This window comes from Scomber scombrus, chromosome 15 (genome assembly GCF_963691925.1).
Source record: "Scomber scombrus chromosome 15, fScoSco1.1, whole genome shotgun sequence".
NCBI lineage: Eukaryota > Metazoa > Chordata > Actinopteri > Scombriformes > Scombridae > Scomber > Scomber scombrus.
The window spans coordinates 5,138,322-5,154,235 of NC_084984.1; the positions used below are offsets into that span (position 1 = coordinate 5,138,322).

Sequence of the window (15,914 nt, forward strand, 5' to 3'; positions counted from 1 at the left end):
TTGGAAACTGCCACATGGTACTCTGCTCTAGATGAGCTCTTTCTGAAACATTAACAGACCCCTGTCAGTCAGCTCATTTGTTATGACCCTGTAAAAGTGGCCACAACAAAAGGGAGACATAGATAGTCAAAGTTTAACAACATATTTTAATAAACCATAATAAAACCAAATTATCGAATTAACTCAAAAATGTGAATTATTGGGGGGGCAGAGAACGTCAGTAGTTTGTGATGTGCATGGGTAGAAGAAATATGTGAGTGTTGTGAAGGTGCATAAAAGCAAAAGGTTAATAACTAAAGTAACATAACCAAGCCAAATGGGAGCACCGGTGAGAGCAGCAGCAAAGAGGCAGAGAGAGTACAGCAGTGGTTTAAGGAAGCTAGAAACACCATGCACAGGTGTTCGGGTTTACTCCTATCATTCATCTGCACAGCGAGAAGAGATACAGGTTATTAACAGATCAAACCTCATATATATATATATATATATCCCCGCCTCGCTGCTGAGCTATTATTATCTCCAGTAGGAACAAAAATGTATCCCCAGGAGGTAAAAAAGTAAGGGCTGCAATGTGAGAACGGTCATTGATGCAAACCACGATAAAATCGGAATCGGCTTTCACTGTCAGTGCTCGTGTGATAACAGGGGTGGCGCTGCGTCTAGGCTACATGATGATGCAATAAACAGACCAGGGATTGCCTCCTTCTCTGAGTAAAGATCAGACACAGGAACGCAGAGAAAGAAGACGACAGAGGTCCATCATCATAGCAGGCTGTTTTCTTAGTCGGACAAGAAGGTATTACTGTAGCCTATTTATTGTTATGATGACAAAAAGCTGAATTAAACAGTGACTTGCAAGAATGGCATAAAGTCTATTGGTACTGAAAGGTGCATTAGGGGTTTTAATTCTCATATTTTAAATGAGCATTTAACCTTTTGTTTTATATGATTACATCTGGCATGTATCAGATGAGAAAAGGACAAGGAATAAAACTAGACTTCACATCCCTGAAAGTGAAAATATAATATATAATTACTTGATGAATTTAAAACATTCCTCCAAATGCAGTGGTTAAGTTCAAATGTCATAATTGTTTTTATTTTATAAACATGACTGTAACTGCTACAAGAAAACTTCATAGTCTATATATGCCTACTGTGGTTCCGATTTATTTTCACTAATAAAAACGTTCCACCCCACACACCCCCCTTCTGATTTTTTCAGAAATCGCACCCTGCTGTTATAGCTGAAATCCTTTGCAGTGAAGTGTTTTTATTATTTTGTCTACCCAACGTAAAACATAACTGAGCAGATGAACTGTGTGTGCGAGTGTGCAGAAATCCCCCCCCCCCCCCCCCCCCCCCCCCCCCCCCCCTCCCCTATATTCCTTCACCTAAGTAATTGCAGCAAATATTTGAGTTTTCAACCCCTGCTGTATAAAATTGGGCTGGTAAACTTACCATCAAAGCAGAGGTGGACCTCAGGGAAAAGCTTGCAGATCTACTTGTTTACTATTGGGGAATTCAATTGCACCTTTAAAAAGTTTGTCAGGGAAGAAATGACACCTTCGGGCAACGTCTAGAGTAAATACAGGTTTATTAGGGATGAAAATGTTCCATGATAAACAAAACAGGGGAAGAAAAAAAAACATTCACAGTACATTTCATCATTTCGTCTCCCTAACATGGGGCACTGAAACATTGTACAACTTCAAAATCCCATCTGCACAAATCTGATGGCTCTTTACAAAAATACTCTCCTTAAGAAGAAAAAAAAGGAGGGTGGGGGTTTTACACTGTATATTGGCTTTGGAAAAATAACACAATTTTCCATCTTCTCTAATTTGATCAATATTTCAAAAAATGGCAATAAGTTACAAATATTAAGCTGACATCTCTAGCAAATAGTCTTCATGCAACGCTTCATGCGAGAGCAATAACTCCATACGAGTACTAATGACATCTGCAGCTTTACACTAGCACAGCGTACAGTAAACTGAGGTCTGATGGTTTAAGATGAAATGTTAACACAAAAAACTGAAGGCCATTGGTCAGGTTTAGGATATATGCTGAATGGCTGAATTAAGGATGAAAATGACTGGTCCTGTGGAAGAGGCAGACAAGCGTGATTGGTCAGATGACATGGAAAGCTATTGGTCATTTTATGGAGAGGTAGGACAGTTGTCATGGTCAACTTATCAGGTCCCAGGATGAAAACTATAGGGCAGATGAGCAGGTCTACTTCTCAAATCTGCATCCTGACTACATACAGTACATTTTTAAAAAGACTGAATTAGAGTGAAGAAAACTGTGTCATTGTTCCTTAAACCATGTACTAGGAAAATATCTTACTCACAAATTCACCTACTGTATTATGACCATTAAAATATCATAACCCAAAATTAAAACTCAATGCACTAAGTTCCTGGTGTTTTTAGTTTGGTTGGCTCACCTGCGTAAAGTCAGGTGTAGAGTGGGAACTTTGCTGGGGTAAGGCGGGAACTTGATCTTTCAAGAACAAAACATATACATTTGTGCAATCTAACCCAGATTGAGCATAAAAAAGGGAAATTTTGGCACAAGTTTACAGTTATGGCAAATGTTGGGCTTTAACAAAGGAAAGGACTATTAGAATTCATAAATGCTAACTTAAGGTTTTACAATCAATGTGCTCTGAAATGTGGCAACAACTCACATTAAAATAACTGCATTGTTACTTTCGACTTTACATAACAAGTCAGGTTAACATCTGGCCTCCCTTTAGAAACTGTAATCCTTCATTTCCCTGTAGAGCAATAATGAGGACACAAATATTGGAGTGGATGAAGGCAAATCGAGCCACATTCACTTACAAAATAAACTCTTTTACCGTAGAGGCCGAAGGCAAACACCACATGTACTGTAATATCTGAACCACACACGGTGATGGGACACACCTGGCCCCAAAAACACCATAAAATCCACTAAGCTATCAGAGCTACAAGAGTGTTTGTTTGTAGGAGTGGTATAACCTTTACTTGCATGACAAGCTCGCACTCAAAAGGTCACGTCCATTTGGTGTATTGCATTAAATGCTTGATAGAAGAGGTTGGAATGGAATTTTAACTGTTTTTGGATCCGAGTGCGATTGCTGCACTAGAGGCTTGGGTGAAAGTCACAAGACACACTCAAGTGAAAAGAAAAAAAGCAAAGAGCATGAGTAGATTTCAAATACTGGTTAAGGCTTCTAAAACGTGATCACAGGCATTGTTCTAGGTTTATGATAATTATCAGACCGCATACAAAAATCTCTCAATACAGTATAAAGCTTGAACTGAAAGAACCTTACAAAAAATGTTGCACCATTTTGCTTTTTTTCTTTTGACTCGTACATAAAAAATAAGGCATTGAGAGGAAAACACACCATGTGCGACAAAAGCATTTGAGATCTATCAAAGGGCACACAGATCAACTTATTTTAAGAAAAGAGAACTGGGATATGGGGAAGAAAACTTTTTACAGTGTGGAAAAAAAACCCTTAGTAGTTAGGTCTCTCATACCTTTTTTTTTTTTCTGGCGGTTCCCCTTCATTTCTGTGCTTTTTGTTAAATATTCATTCTAAATCATCTATAAATTTACTTTTTCTTAAAAATATCTCAAATCTTACATATCTAACATCTTAAAGCATCTACATTTCAGATTGTCGTTTTACATTATATAGGTGTCCAAAATTACGATGACGTAGTCAGAATATACAGAGCACTTAGACATAGTTGACGCACCCTTCCTTTAATATCTAGGAATAAAAGAAGAAAGAGAAAGAAAACCTGTATTCACGTACATTATAACAGTGGGAGCACTAACCAGAAATCAGTATCAGCATTGCTTGGCTTCTACTGCACAAATATATTGTTTATAATAAATGCTGTCATTTCTTTTATTTATAGATTATAGGAAGGGTTTGCCAAAAATCTTTTTACTTAATCTTTGTCTTCTACCTTCTTCGCTCTATGTGTGCTCAAAGTGGAGTTTCCTTTTTTGGAGGAGGGGGGTTAACCGTCTTACTGGCTCTGGCTTTCGCGGACCTTGGCTTGCAGGGCATCACAGGTCTTCTTGGCGTCACCTAGCAACATGGCGGTGTTGGGCTTGTAGAATATGGGGTTGTCGACAGCTGCGTATCCCACACCCAAGGAACGTTTCATCACGACCACCTACAGTAAATGGGAGGAGATGCAATCGTGTTATGCCTGTTAGCCTCTAACTGGACGGTCAGAGATGACAGAACTGAAAAAGCAGCTTTTGGAAAGAATATGGGGGAGCTGTAAACTGTAAAAAGCTGTAAAAAGACTATCCCAACTTTTCTACAGTGAGTCAGAAATGTCCCCCCATCCCACTATTCTTCAACGACACCCGTCCATTAACGTTGGATTAGAAATAAAGTGGAATTATTGATATTATTATTATTATTAGTTCAATTTTTCAAAAAAAATGTTGTTGAATAAACACAATCACAAACATAATTTTTACTATTCTGAGTTGAGTTAAAAAATAAATCATAATTATTTAGGTTGGCATGTGTTTAATTAAGATGAGTCTAAAAGTATTGTACAATATGTAAGTATGTGTCAGTGTGTGTTCTCATATGAGTCATAGCATCACTGGGAACTTGTGAATAACTAAAAGCATGTATATCCTGAATGAGTGTCTTTGTGTGTTCTTTAATCTGTGCACCTGTGTGTACGTATGCATGACTGTGTGTGTGGTTAAGTAGAACGTCCTCTTTGATTTCCCCAGGGGAAAGTGTTTGGAAACTAGTGGGAGTGCTGTATGAATCCCAGATCTTGGAGCGGTGCCAGCGGGATGCTCTGAATGTCGTCATTCCACAGCGACACAGTCACCACTAATGGGATCAGGATGGGACTGCACCTGGAGCTGCAACAATCTGTGTCTATGTATGAATTTGAGTATGCTTTTTTAAAATTTTATTTTATTTTTTTTATTTTTTTTAACGGTTTATGGCTTTTGTTGTCAAATGGAGGCCCCCCTCTATGTGTGTGGACATCCAACATTCAGTCGTTGGGCTAAAAAGCTGTCCAGTTGTTGTAAAATCTTCCATTCCTTTTTTTTTTTAATCTTTTTGGGCTCCAGGACAAATCTTATTATTGCACATGCATGTACCAGATGTCTCACCTGTTTAGACTTCCAGACCTCCAGCACGGGCATACCAGCAATGATAGAGTTGGGATCTTCCTGGGCTGCGGAGTTCACTGTGTCATTGGCACCAATCACCAGAACCAGGTCCGTCTCTGATTTGACACACAATAAATTCATTTGAATTCATTTTTATCTGGATTGATTTCTTTCAGCATTTGGCTCATAAGCGAAACATCTGTCTCAAACACACTGTATTTTTTAAAATTAAGTAACATATCTTTTCCCCCCCTTTGCTTATCAACTCAAGTTACCAAGTTGCAATGCAGTTGTATCTTTTGAGAGTCTATGCCACTTTATTGAATATTCTTCAAATCAAATTACAGTGTCCCAAAGTTTTTGGAAGGATGTTGCAGCTTATTTTGTCATGCATGTGTCGTTCCCCAAAATTACAGTCTCAACAATCATTTGAATGCATTTAATTATTTGAATTCCAGAGACAAAAAAAAAAAACACCAAGTAAACAATATTTGATTATATGTATCCAGTTTTTAGCCCTGGAGATCTGGCTCACGAGGTATGCCTCAATGAGGAGGAGATGGGGCGTGAAACATTTGGAGATGTTTGGATCAATATTGTGGGGAAAGTCTTCAAAAACAGGTTTTTGAAAATGAAAATTGATGGGAATTATTGTAACCATATGCAACAGATTTGGCTTCTGCCAACGAAACCTCAGGAACAATTAATTACTGCAGGTTTCTGCAAAAAGTGGTTTCCACGTTACAGGCAAAAACAGGAAAGCAGTTGTTTTTATGTCGCTGGCTGGCTGATAGTGAGCGTGATCTCAAACCTGTCTGAAAAATGATGGTGTCAGTGAGATACAACAGATATGATTTGTAAAAATTGATATCATTAGTAATATTTGAACTTGCAACTTCTCATCACAATCCATTTTTACAAATCATATCTGCCTCTCTAAAAAAGCTGCAGCAAAATCAAAAGTATTCTGGATTAACCAGGTAATAAGTTCATGGCAGGTATGTAAGCATATGAAAGAGATGGGTCTTACCAGCGAAGTCATCATTAATCTCTTCCATTTCCAGAACAATATCATATGGGACACCGGCTTCAGCCAACAGCACGTTGAGCTGACCAGGCATACGGCCAGCGACAGGGTGAATACCAAACCTGTGTGTGTGGGTGTGGGGGTGGGGGGGTGGGGACAAGAACAAACTGTTTCAAACGCATTCATTGTTTTTTCCATTTTTGTTTTTTGTTCTGTAGTCCCACGGCGATCAGCCAGTTTTCAATATTGACCAAAAATGAAGCAGGAGGGGTTCTTGAATGGTTTGGTGCCAGGTGTGGTACAAAGAGTTGGTAAAAGGGAAAGGGAACATCAGAGGTGGATGATGACAGATCAAAATAAAATGAGACGGGAAAAGGATGGGACAATAAGATGTTTTGGAGTTGAAAATCTGGTTATAAAGACACACTTCCCACTGAACTCTTCGCCCGTTATATTATTTGTTGAGTGTGCGTGCGTGTGTGTATGTGAGTGTACATAGCTCTCAAACTCAATTAGCCATGTCATGTAATCAGGGTAGGAAATTAACACCAGCCACTGAATACTGGTGGCTGGCTCGCTCTACACTTCCAGCCACTTTACCATGTAACCGACCACCATTTGGAAATGTATTTTCTATTTGTTTGGTGACTTTTTTTTTTTTAGGCGGATACAGAGTGCAGATGGCCTGTCAGATCTGGGATCTATTAGCGACGGTGGCTGCCGATTGAAAAAGTCAGTTTCTGCCCTCCATGTAATACCATACAGTCTACATGCTTGGGAAGACAGTGGAAAGAGAGAGAAGAATCAGTCTTGAAGAGGGAGGAGAAAGTGCGTTGTTATTCCAAATGACATTGTACTGTGGATTCCAAGGAAGGAAGAATGTAACGGGATGTAGTGCATTAAGATCAAGGAAGGGGAGAAAAGGGATTACACATGCAGGTATGAAGAGGAAGATGTAGAACACAGAACAGAGAAAAGAGGAGGGAACTTTTCCCTTTTTTCCCCCTCTTTCTCTGACCACCCACTTTCCTCTAATCAAGTACAAATGCTCTAAGTAGCAGCAGCTGCCACAGCCAGGATCAAACAACTGAGGCTGGACAATTACACAAGCTTCCGCTCTACCTAGCCCTTCCTCTCCTCTATTTTGCATTTCCCTTTTTTCTCATTCCCTCTTCGCACACAGGTCTCTTCCTATCTGTCATCCGGGACAACATGTGACTTTTTCTTCTCTGCCTTTACTTCATGTCATTTACTCATTCATCTATACTGACAATATCTTTCCACATCTAAACCTATTTAGCCACCTGTATGAATAGTTGACTGTTTATGTACCTTAACTACTTTTTTCTCAAATCTCTTTACCTGAGACACACTTGTTACTCCAGTTTCTTTCAGTTAAATGAATGTATGTTTAATGTAAATGAGTTAGTTTCATCACTACTTTACCTGACTTTCTTGCCAGCATCATGCAGCATTTTCACCAGCTCGGCGATGGGGTACTGCGCCTTCGCAGCACAGAGTCCATAACCTGAAAGAGATGTAGGAATGAGCTCTTAATAAAGCCCAATGCAGGTTATATAAAGCTTTCCACACTTTACCTGTCAAAGACAAATTATTGCGATCCGAGACAAAAACCCTCATGTTGATACATACGTCACGAGGGATTTTCTAATGGAAGCAATTCGGAGATATGTCTTAACCTCACTGTGAACTATACCAGACGTTACTGCTTTTATTGTAGCCAAAAACAAAATGTGCTTGAAGCTGCATCTTGGAGACGGGAGGAAACTGGAGGAGGGGGAACGAAGACACACGCATACACACACACAGTGTCTTCTTGTTTGTTTTTATTAAATATCACCATCATTCATTCCAGTCATGGAAATAATCTTTGTCTAAATAACGTCTTGTAGTGTGAGCAGTACAGCAAGACGTAGTAGTCTGCACTAGCTTTAACCGACCCAAAAATGGAGTGAAGATGCTCAACAGCTTCAACAAGGTGACATTTTTCTTTTATATTTATGTATGTATATTATCTTGGTAGCGGTATTCATTTATTCCCTCTTTCTGCAGATTAGATGTTTTCCTCTTGTTGTTTGTGTGTATTTGTTTGACTTTAAAACTCAATAAATTCAAGACAGCGGTGTGACTGACACAAGTGACTTGATGTGGGGTAGAAATCATCCTTAAACACATTTCAAACTGTTATTTTAGCAACTCCAGCAAAACTCCACAAAGGCTGTGGGGGTACTGTCCTGCAGCTGACCCTGCACTGTGACCCGGCTCCCTGGCTGCCCCTGCAACTTCCTGCTGGGACTTTGATATGGTTTTATGATTCTCATGAATGTGATTGCAAGAGTGGAGCAAAACAGCGCGTTTGTGTGTTTTCTAAGCAGGTATACTACTTAAATATTAAACACATGACCTGGCCAGCTTCAAAAGGATTCCGTGAAATAAGCAATAAAGGTTCTTGATGTTGGCTCTGTGCTGAGGTCTAATCAGGATTCAGCACCATTTGAGCATAAAGTCATCAATCCTAGTCTGTCAACTGGATGTAAATGGCTCTTAATTAGTCTTAAATATAAAAAGGTATAGGTGATGAACAGCATGATAGATAAAAGAAAAAAAACTTCTTTAATATATATTTATTTCAATGTTTTTGACACTTAATAACTTGCTTTAAATGTAACATTTAGAATAACATAAAATTATGTCTCTAGTAAAACAGTTTGCACTACATTCTACGCAACTGTTTCTTTCTCTTTGCCTTTGAATTTATTTCATGTTTAATAATGCTGGTGTGTGGTACTCGATTTTTATCACTCTGACTATCACACACACACAAACACATGCCAAACGGTCCACTGGTGTTTACTAGCCTTGTCACAACAACCAGTCAGAAACTGAAACACCAATCAAAATGACATGGTTTGAAATGGAGGGCAAAAAAAGAAAAAACTCTATCAGAAACATGGTTGACTGTCTGCAGTTCAGTTCAACAAGTTAATGTTTTTTACTCTTTTTTTCTCCCTCCCCCGTCACAATTCTCTCATTCCTTGTGCTTCCAATATTCTCTCTGGAGTTTCTCCTATAAGAAAAACAAGTGGACCCAGACCAGGCAGAGATGGGCCAGACGAAGCCTGGAAAACACTGATGTTTATCAGGCCGAGTCTTAACCGTTTCCACAGATGTCAATCAGGCAAAGTGACTGTGACGGCTCCAATTAGGGAGAATGGTCAAAATGGAAACAAGGGGACTGACTGAAAGCCAGTGCTGGGTAACAATACCAGTCTACAGCGAAGAAAAGAATTACACATTTGGACGCTATGTGTTCTGACACTGATGACATCTGGGCTAGATAAGTTTTTTAATTTTATATTGTGCTTTACATCTCATTTAGCATGAAACTTTTGACTCAGGTTTCATACAACAGTTGGAATTGCAGAGAGACGTGTCTCTGTAAAACTGCACCCTGAACAAATCCCATTTCAACAAAGTCTAAATGCTTTAAATGCTCAAGATCAAGTGTGATTTGGGTTTTTATGTCCAAGTTTACGAGGGATCTGTGGCACCCTGACTGACCATCAGAGCCTGAAAATCTGACTGATGTCCTTCAAATCACTCAATTAATCAGTTTACCCTAACAGCTTCTGCTCTGATTTGTTTCTACTTATTCAATCCTGATAATTGCACTGGTTTATGATGTTTTAAAATCTTTCAAATAAATGTCTGGCATTTTATTATTTGTTCTGTTGGTGGTGTGGTATTGTTTGTAGACTATTTTGTGAAAAGACTTAAAAAAAAAAAAAAATTCTTCATTTCCGCTCCATTTCTCCCACTCCTTTCAACTCGAAATTTATTTGGCCTGTTTTTGATTTAAGCTGACAGACTTGTTCCTCTTTGTCTGCTATTAGTCTCACAAATGTTTAAAAAAAAAATAGATGGTAAATCTACATTCGATGTAGTTTCATGGATCACTTCTTTCTCACTTGTATTCACTGCTTAAATCACGTGACCACTTTAATCTAGCAATTCTTGGAAATAGCAGTGGTTTCCTCTGGAGGGTTAGTTTGTAGGCACTAAGCAGTCTGACTGGAATCACCAATTTGCAGGCTGGATGCTTTTAGTCTATGTTTACGTGTACCCACGTGAGTAAAACAACTTTTTGGAACAGTGACTAGTTTGCAACAGTCTGGTGAGAGGAACAAAATGTCACTGGGCCACTCGATGATGACTTTAGAACAGTTCCAAGGACCTGTGTAAATGGTCCAGATGGGAGGTTCAGACACATATTTAGAGTCAAATATTGAAAACATGTGAAAATAAGAAAACCATGTAGCTGGAACAAAGGCTGGACCCCACATCCTAACCCCTGAAAAGGTAACTAGAAGCCAGTTTTGAACGTAGTATTTGAATTGTCAACAAAAACCCAGCATACCCTCATTCCATCTTATTTTCCCTTGACCTTGCATATATACGCTGCACTGTAGAATGTCTATTTACCGGGGACTGACGACCACACAGAGACCAGAGTGTGTGTGTGTGTGTGTGTGTGTGTGTGTGTGTGTGTGTGTGTGTGTGTGTGGCCACTCTACCATGACTTGTCAATTAGCCTAGCGAAATGGTGATGTAACATGGGTCAAGAAGAGGTTAAATAAACAGAACACACACTTTGCTAATGCCGAAGAAAAAAAAAGTGACTGGCAAAGTCAAAGTACCATGTTTTTCCACTCTCACACAAGACCTCTGAATTGTGTGCAGTGTGTCTATGTGTGTGCTTGTTTTGTGTGTGTGTGTGTGTGTGTGTGTGTGTATCTTACCTGGAACGATGATAACATTATGCGCGTCTTTAATCATGTCGACGGTCTGATCCACGTTGACCTCAGTGTGGGTCCCAACGATCTCCATGGGCTTTCCTGTACCGGTGGAAGACGTGCCATAGCCTCCCAGGATCACATTAGCCAGAGAACGATTCATGGCCTAAGAGAGGAGCAAAGTATTTTGGACTCCCATTTTTATGACCAAACACTTGTGAACTGCATAGCTGGATCTATAACCTGATGTGCCAGATGGTTTGTCAGTCATACATGGAAAAGGTAAGGCATTTTCAAAAAATACTTGGCAGGTGGATGAACCATCTGTCTATCACCGTCTTAGCCTGCAAAGCAGCTGGATTTGCAGTGCTGATTGGTCAGAACTTGAAGCCTGACAAGATGAAATCTCACATGATAACGTGATCTCATGAATCCAGGTGCCTCGCAAGGTAACAGGATTTATGCAGGCATTGTAGGCATCATTCCTAGAGCATCACTGCCACTAGGGGGCCCAGACAGGGGCATAAAGAACACCAATTGTTTAGATTAAATAGGCTAATGTTCAACATATATTTTTAAATATTTACAAAAAATTAAAAAAAATCTTGTCTAAAACTTTATTTCAATGATTATATATTTATTTATTTGATTTATTTATACACAGCACCAATATGCAGGAAAAAGTATTTCTGGTTTAGTGGAGGCCATGTTCCTATGTTAGCAGCAGCAACATATAGGCTAGCAGCTATTCAGTATGCTTTTAGATGCAGCAAAGTGCAAGAGGAAAAAAAGGAAAAATGAAGAGGAAGAAAGAAAACGATTGAGAGGGGCTTTACACAAGTTTGTCTGGAGCCCTGCAGTTTCAAAGACCACAAGCCAGCCTCAATTAACGACTGCTGCAAGAGTCAAGACGGCCTGTACCTGAAGCCTTGGCGGCAGAGGCAGGTGATTTTAGCTCCAACATTGCATTAGCAGTAGAGCAGCAGCGGGTTGCAATTTTGACAGATACAGATGAAGACAATGCATCACCTACAACATCAGCATTAACATCACAGGACAAGACTATGGCATTAGAATAGGCCAGAAAACATATCACTGAGAAAATATGAAAAAAAAACCCAAAAAACTGAGAATCTTTGCCCTGCTGGCAACTGAAAATGGATTTATGACCTCCCTGAATGTTGATAGCATCAGAGGACTTCACCTCATTGAAAGTCAGGACAAAACATCTGTAAATGTAAGTTTTCCATTTAAATGTCTAAATCTGAAGAAATAAAGATACATATTAAAATCGAATATAAAATGTATAATACAGGGATATATTTTCCACTATATAACACATTTTGTATGAACACCGAAATCTAAATAGAGAAGCTAAAATATGTACCTAACTTAATTAATGACCATAATAATAATGTGGTAGTTAAATGTCATATTGTTTGTTCACCAAATATAAAAAATGAATGTGCAGTGCCCCCGAAAAATACAGTCTGCCTATTGTAATCTATCCATTTAATCCAGCTCTGGTGACCTGAGGTTTCATTCTGAGCTGGGACCCTTGAGTCTTGCCATTATGGTAAAGTTAGAGTCCCTCCTGGTGGACAGCAGAGGAACAACCACATGACAAGTGTTTGCTGTTGATTTACAAAAAACGCAACAAATGCAGTACTTCACTTTATCCTTTCAAACTGTTCGTCCTTAAAACTGAGAATGTGCTCCACTCACCACACACATAATGTATGACAGAATGGCTCCAGATGACCCGATGAGAGCCCCAACGATGGTCAGCAGGTTGTTGTTGAGCAGGAAGCCCTCAGCACACAGGGCCCAGCCCGAGTAGCTGTTCAGTACGGTGATGACCACTGGCATGTCAGCACCTCCAATAGCTGCTGTCAAGGTTACACCCTAAAGGAGAGGAGTGGGAGAACAGGAGAGGGGTTTAATAAAGCACTGCCTGATATAGATCTAATGGCTCTGTATCTATCTATTGCTCAACTTTGGTTTAAGTTAGCTCACTGATGCACTGACTAAGATCCCTTAAAAAACCAAACCATTTCTCCTCCACAAGAGGAAAAGAAACAGCCTTTCTAGCATCAGAAACATTTTTTACAATCAAATTCACCTGTTCTCCATCTGTCCATTATCTGTGTACTTTTTGTTTAACAAGGTCCAACTATTGTTACCAAAGCAGCCGTATGATCCAGTGTAAGCTTAACTTTCTGGACTGGTACAGGTGCACATCAAAGATGGTTCTCTGTGATATATTACGGGTTTATTTTTAAGAACTTTGAAGGGAATTGAAGGGATAGACACACGAACCAAGACGGTGCAGTAGATGATACATTATACTGTACTTTAAAGACTGATTTGTGATCACAAACATGTTCGAATAAAACAAATTATATCCATCTAACGACTCAAGGGACGGTCTGATTCATTTTTCTGGGACGGAGTCCAGCTGCTGATTTTCTAACAGCACATGTAAATATGCAAAGCAGTCAAACACAAAAACCCAACAGCAGAGTTTATCAAGGCCAATCAAGACTATCTGTAAGAGTAATTTTATACTTTTTATGGATGTATAGAATAGTGTACTGTACAATATCTAATCACTATCACCATTGAGTTGATCAAAAAAGATGATCAGTGGTTAGTTGTTAGGACATTTTGATGAATTGTTCTTTGTGAATTTACTTGAAATGTGTTGCTTCATTCAAATATTAGTAAAGCTAAAATTTCCAAAGCTCTCCCTCAACTCAAAAATGTGTTTTTTTATTGTTACTGCACTTGGATGTTTGAGCTTCACTGTGGAGAATAATGAATATGCAGAGTTTGACACTAGAAAGCGGTTTTAGAAAGTTTCTCTGCGATTGCCTTAAATTTGACCTATGAGCATGATTTGTGACATCACAACTTGTTTTTTAAGCTAACATGGTCCAGTATGAAACATAAAGCCTAACCCTAACCTTTTGAAATTAAATACATTTGTATATTCATAGAGTCTGGATTTTTTTTTTATGTGGGATAAGGAGCAGATGTCATTTTAAGTAAATTTAAACAAAATTACTTTTTTTGAAAAATAACATCAGCTACAAATTATTATTAAAAGCACAGTATTATATATACATGTTAAAACAGTGACTGGAGCTGCTGTTTGTTTTCCACTATTTCCATTCATCCAACAGGTGACAGATTCTGTGGCACATTTTCAAGCATTTAAGCATGACTTAATAATAGTGGTGCCCGACATAATGAGTCAAATACGAGCAGGAAGTTGGCAGTTTTACTTAGTCATGCCTGTTTGCCACTTTGGTTGCCAAACTATTAACAGGTTTCTCCTAAACTGTGACTGAAAATCATTTCTGGGCACCTACTGTTTCCTTCAAACCTGTTTCTTTCCTTTTTTTTGTTTTTTGTTTTAGCAAATCCCTGCTGCTGTCTCTTTTCTCCCATGTAACATTATAGTGTTTCCAGCATAGACTTTTCATGACCCTTTTATGCCTTTTCCTTCTCCTGATGTTTACTGAAGTCTTTCAACTATATTCTCACATGTTCAGTCTGTCAGGTTGTAAGAAAATTCCAATCTGCAACGTTTAAGTGCAGATTTTTCTCTAAAACAGCTTCACTGTGTGAAAACCAGACCCTAGAAATGTGTACACACATACACACACACAAGCCGTACCATGACAGCAGAGAGAGCAGAGACAGACCCCAGACAGGTGATGCCTGTGGTGTAACTGGGGTCCAACATGTAGGGAATCATCGCACCAACACTCGCGGCCATAAGACTGGCGTTCAGAGCGTGACGACCAGGGAGCGCCAAGGGAGCACTGCTCAGAACACCTGCAGGGAGAGAAGACAAGCAAAGAGAAAATAATGTTAGTCAGGAATAACATACCACCACTACTAACTATAAACAAACATCTACATTTAGTTATCATTCAGCTGTGAACATGACACCGAAAGGCAAAAATTATGACAAGGAGATTTCAAGATTATAAAAGCTCATATATGTGAAGCATTCATCATATTTCTCCTTCAGCAGCAAACCCCTTGAGACTTGTCATCAACTGAATGTCATGTTCATGCATAAGTTGTCCTTATGAAACACTCGCAGCCAGCATGGCACGGCTGCCAGGACTGGTGCCAGCACGTGAACCTGATGAACCCCCCCCCCCCCCCCCCCCTCCTCTCTTCACAGCAGGCAGCTCTGAGTATGAAGCATTAGACTTCTCCTTGTTGACAACTACAGAATGGCCAAGCTGACACATCATCTGTTCTAATCTAAATTTGAAAAATGTACTATTAATCTTGTTATGAGGGGTGTTCATTCACATTAGTAAGTAGGACAATATCTTCTTTATATAACCAATGAGAGGTACATGGATTGTCTGTGGAGTGGTGCTTTTTCTCACCCTGCAGTTTGCCATATGCCACCAAAGAGCCGCTGAAAGTGATTCCACCGATGTAGGTGCCGAGGTACGCCACTATCTTGGTGAGGTTGGCAGCGGGGTCTGTGGCGAAGTGAGGGTACTCAATCATGTATTCAGCCACACAGGTGAGCACTGCGGCCAGCCCCACCAAGCTGTGGAAGGCAGCTACCAGCTGGGGCAAGTCGGTGATCTGGATCCTCTTAGCGATGGTCAGGCCTTAAGAAAAAGGAGGAAAGATAATAAATAAATGAATAATTAGATAGATAACTACACTAGACCTCAAAGACCCACACACAAAAAAAACACGAGCAAAATCACAAGCATGTGCACACACACTCAGACCACTGCTGGGAAGTGGGTCCATCTGAGGAACCAGGTGTTGCTGATGAGGCCTGTTTGGGGAAATTCCATGTTTGTGAGACTGCACTTTGTGTATGTGTGTGTGTGTTTGTGTGTACGTGTCCTGCAGGA

General features: G+C 39.5%; 1 protein-coding gene across 2 annotated transcripts in view; it reads right to left on the reverse strand.

Moving 5' to 3' along the window:
- Positions 1–2,069: 2,069 nt before the first annotated feature.
- The window catches only part of nnt (nicotinamide nucleotide transhydrogenase), a 35,016-nt gene continuing 21,171 nt past the window's right edge, over positions 2,070–15,914 (reverse strand). For both annotated transcript variants that reach the window (XM_062434152.1, XM_062434151.1), the window contains exons 15-22: positions 15,426–15,659; positions 14,693–14,853; positions 12,736–12,915; positions 11,017–11,176; positions 7,643–7,724; positions 6,200–6,318; positions 5,170–5,285; positions 2,070–4,190 (exon numbers count right to left, since the gene is read on the reverse strand). In XM_062434152.1, coding sequence (XP_062290136.1) covers positions 4,041–4,190; positions 5,170–5,285; positions 6,200–6,318; positions 7,643–7,724; positions 11,017–11,176; positions 12,736–12,915; positions 14,693–14,853; positions 15,426–15,659 — 1,202 coding nt within the window. In that variant the 3' untranslated portion in view covers positions 2,070–4,040. The remainder of the gene's footprint in view (positions 4,191–5,169; positions 5,286–6,199; positions 6,319–7,642; positions 7,725–11,016; positions 11,177–12,735; positions 12,916–14,692; positions 14,854–15,425; positions 15,660–15,914) is intronic.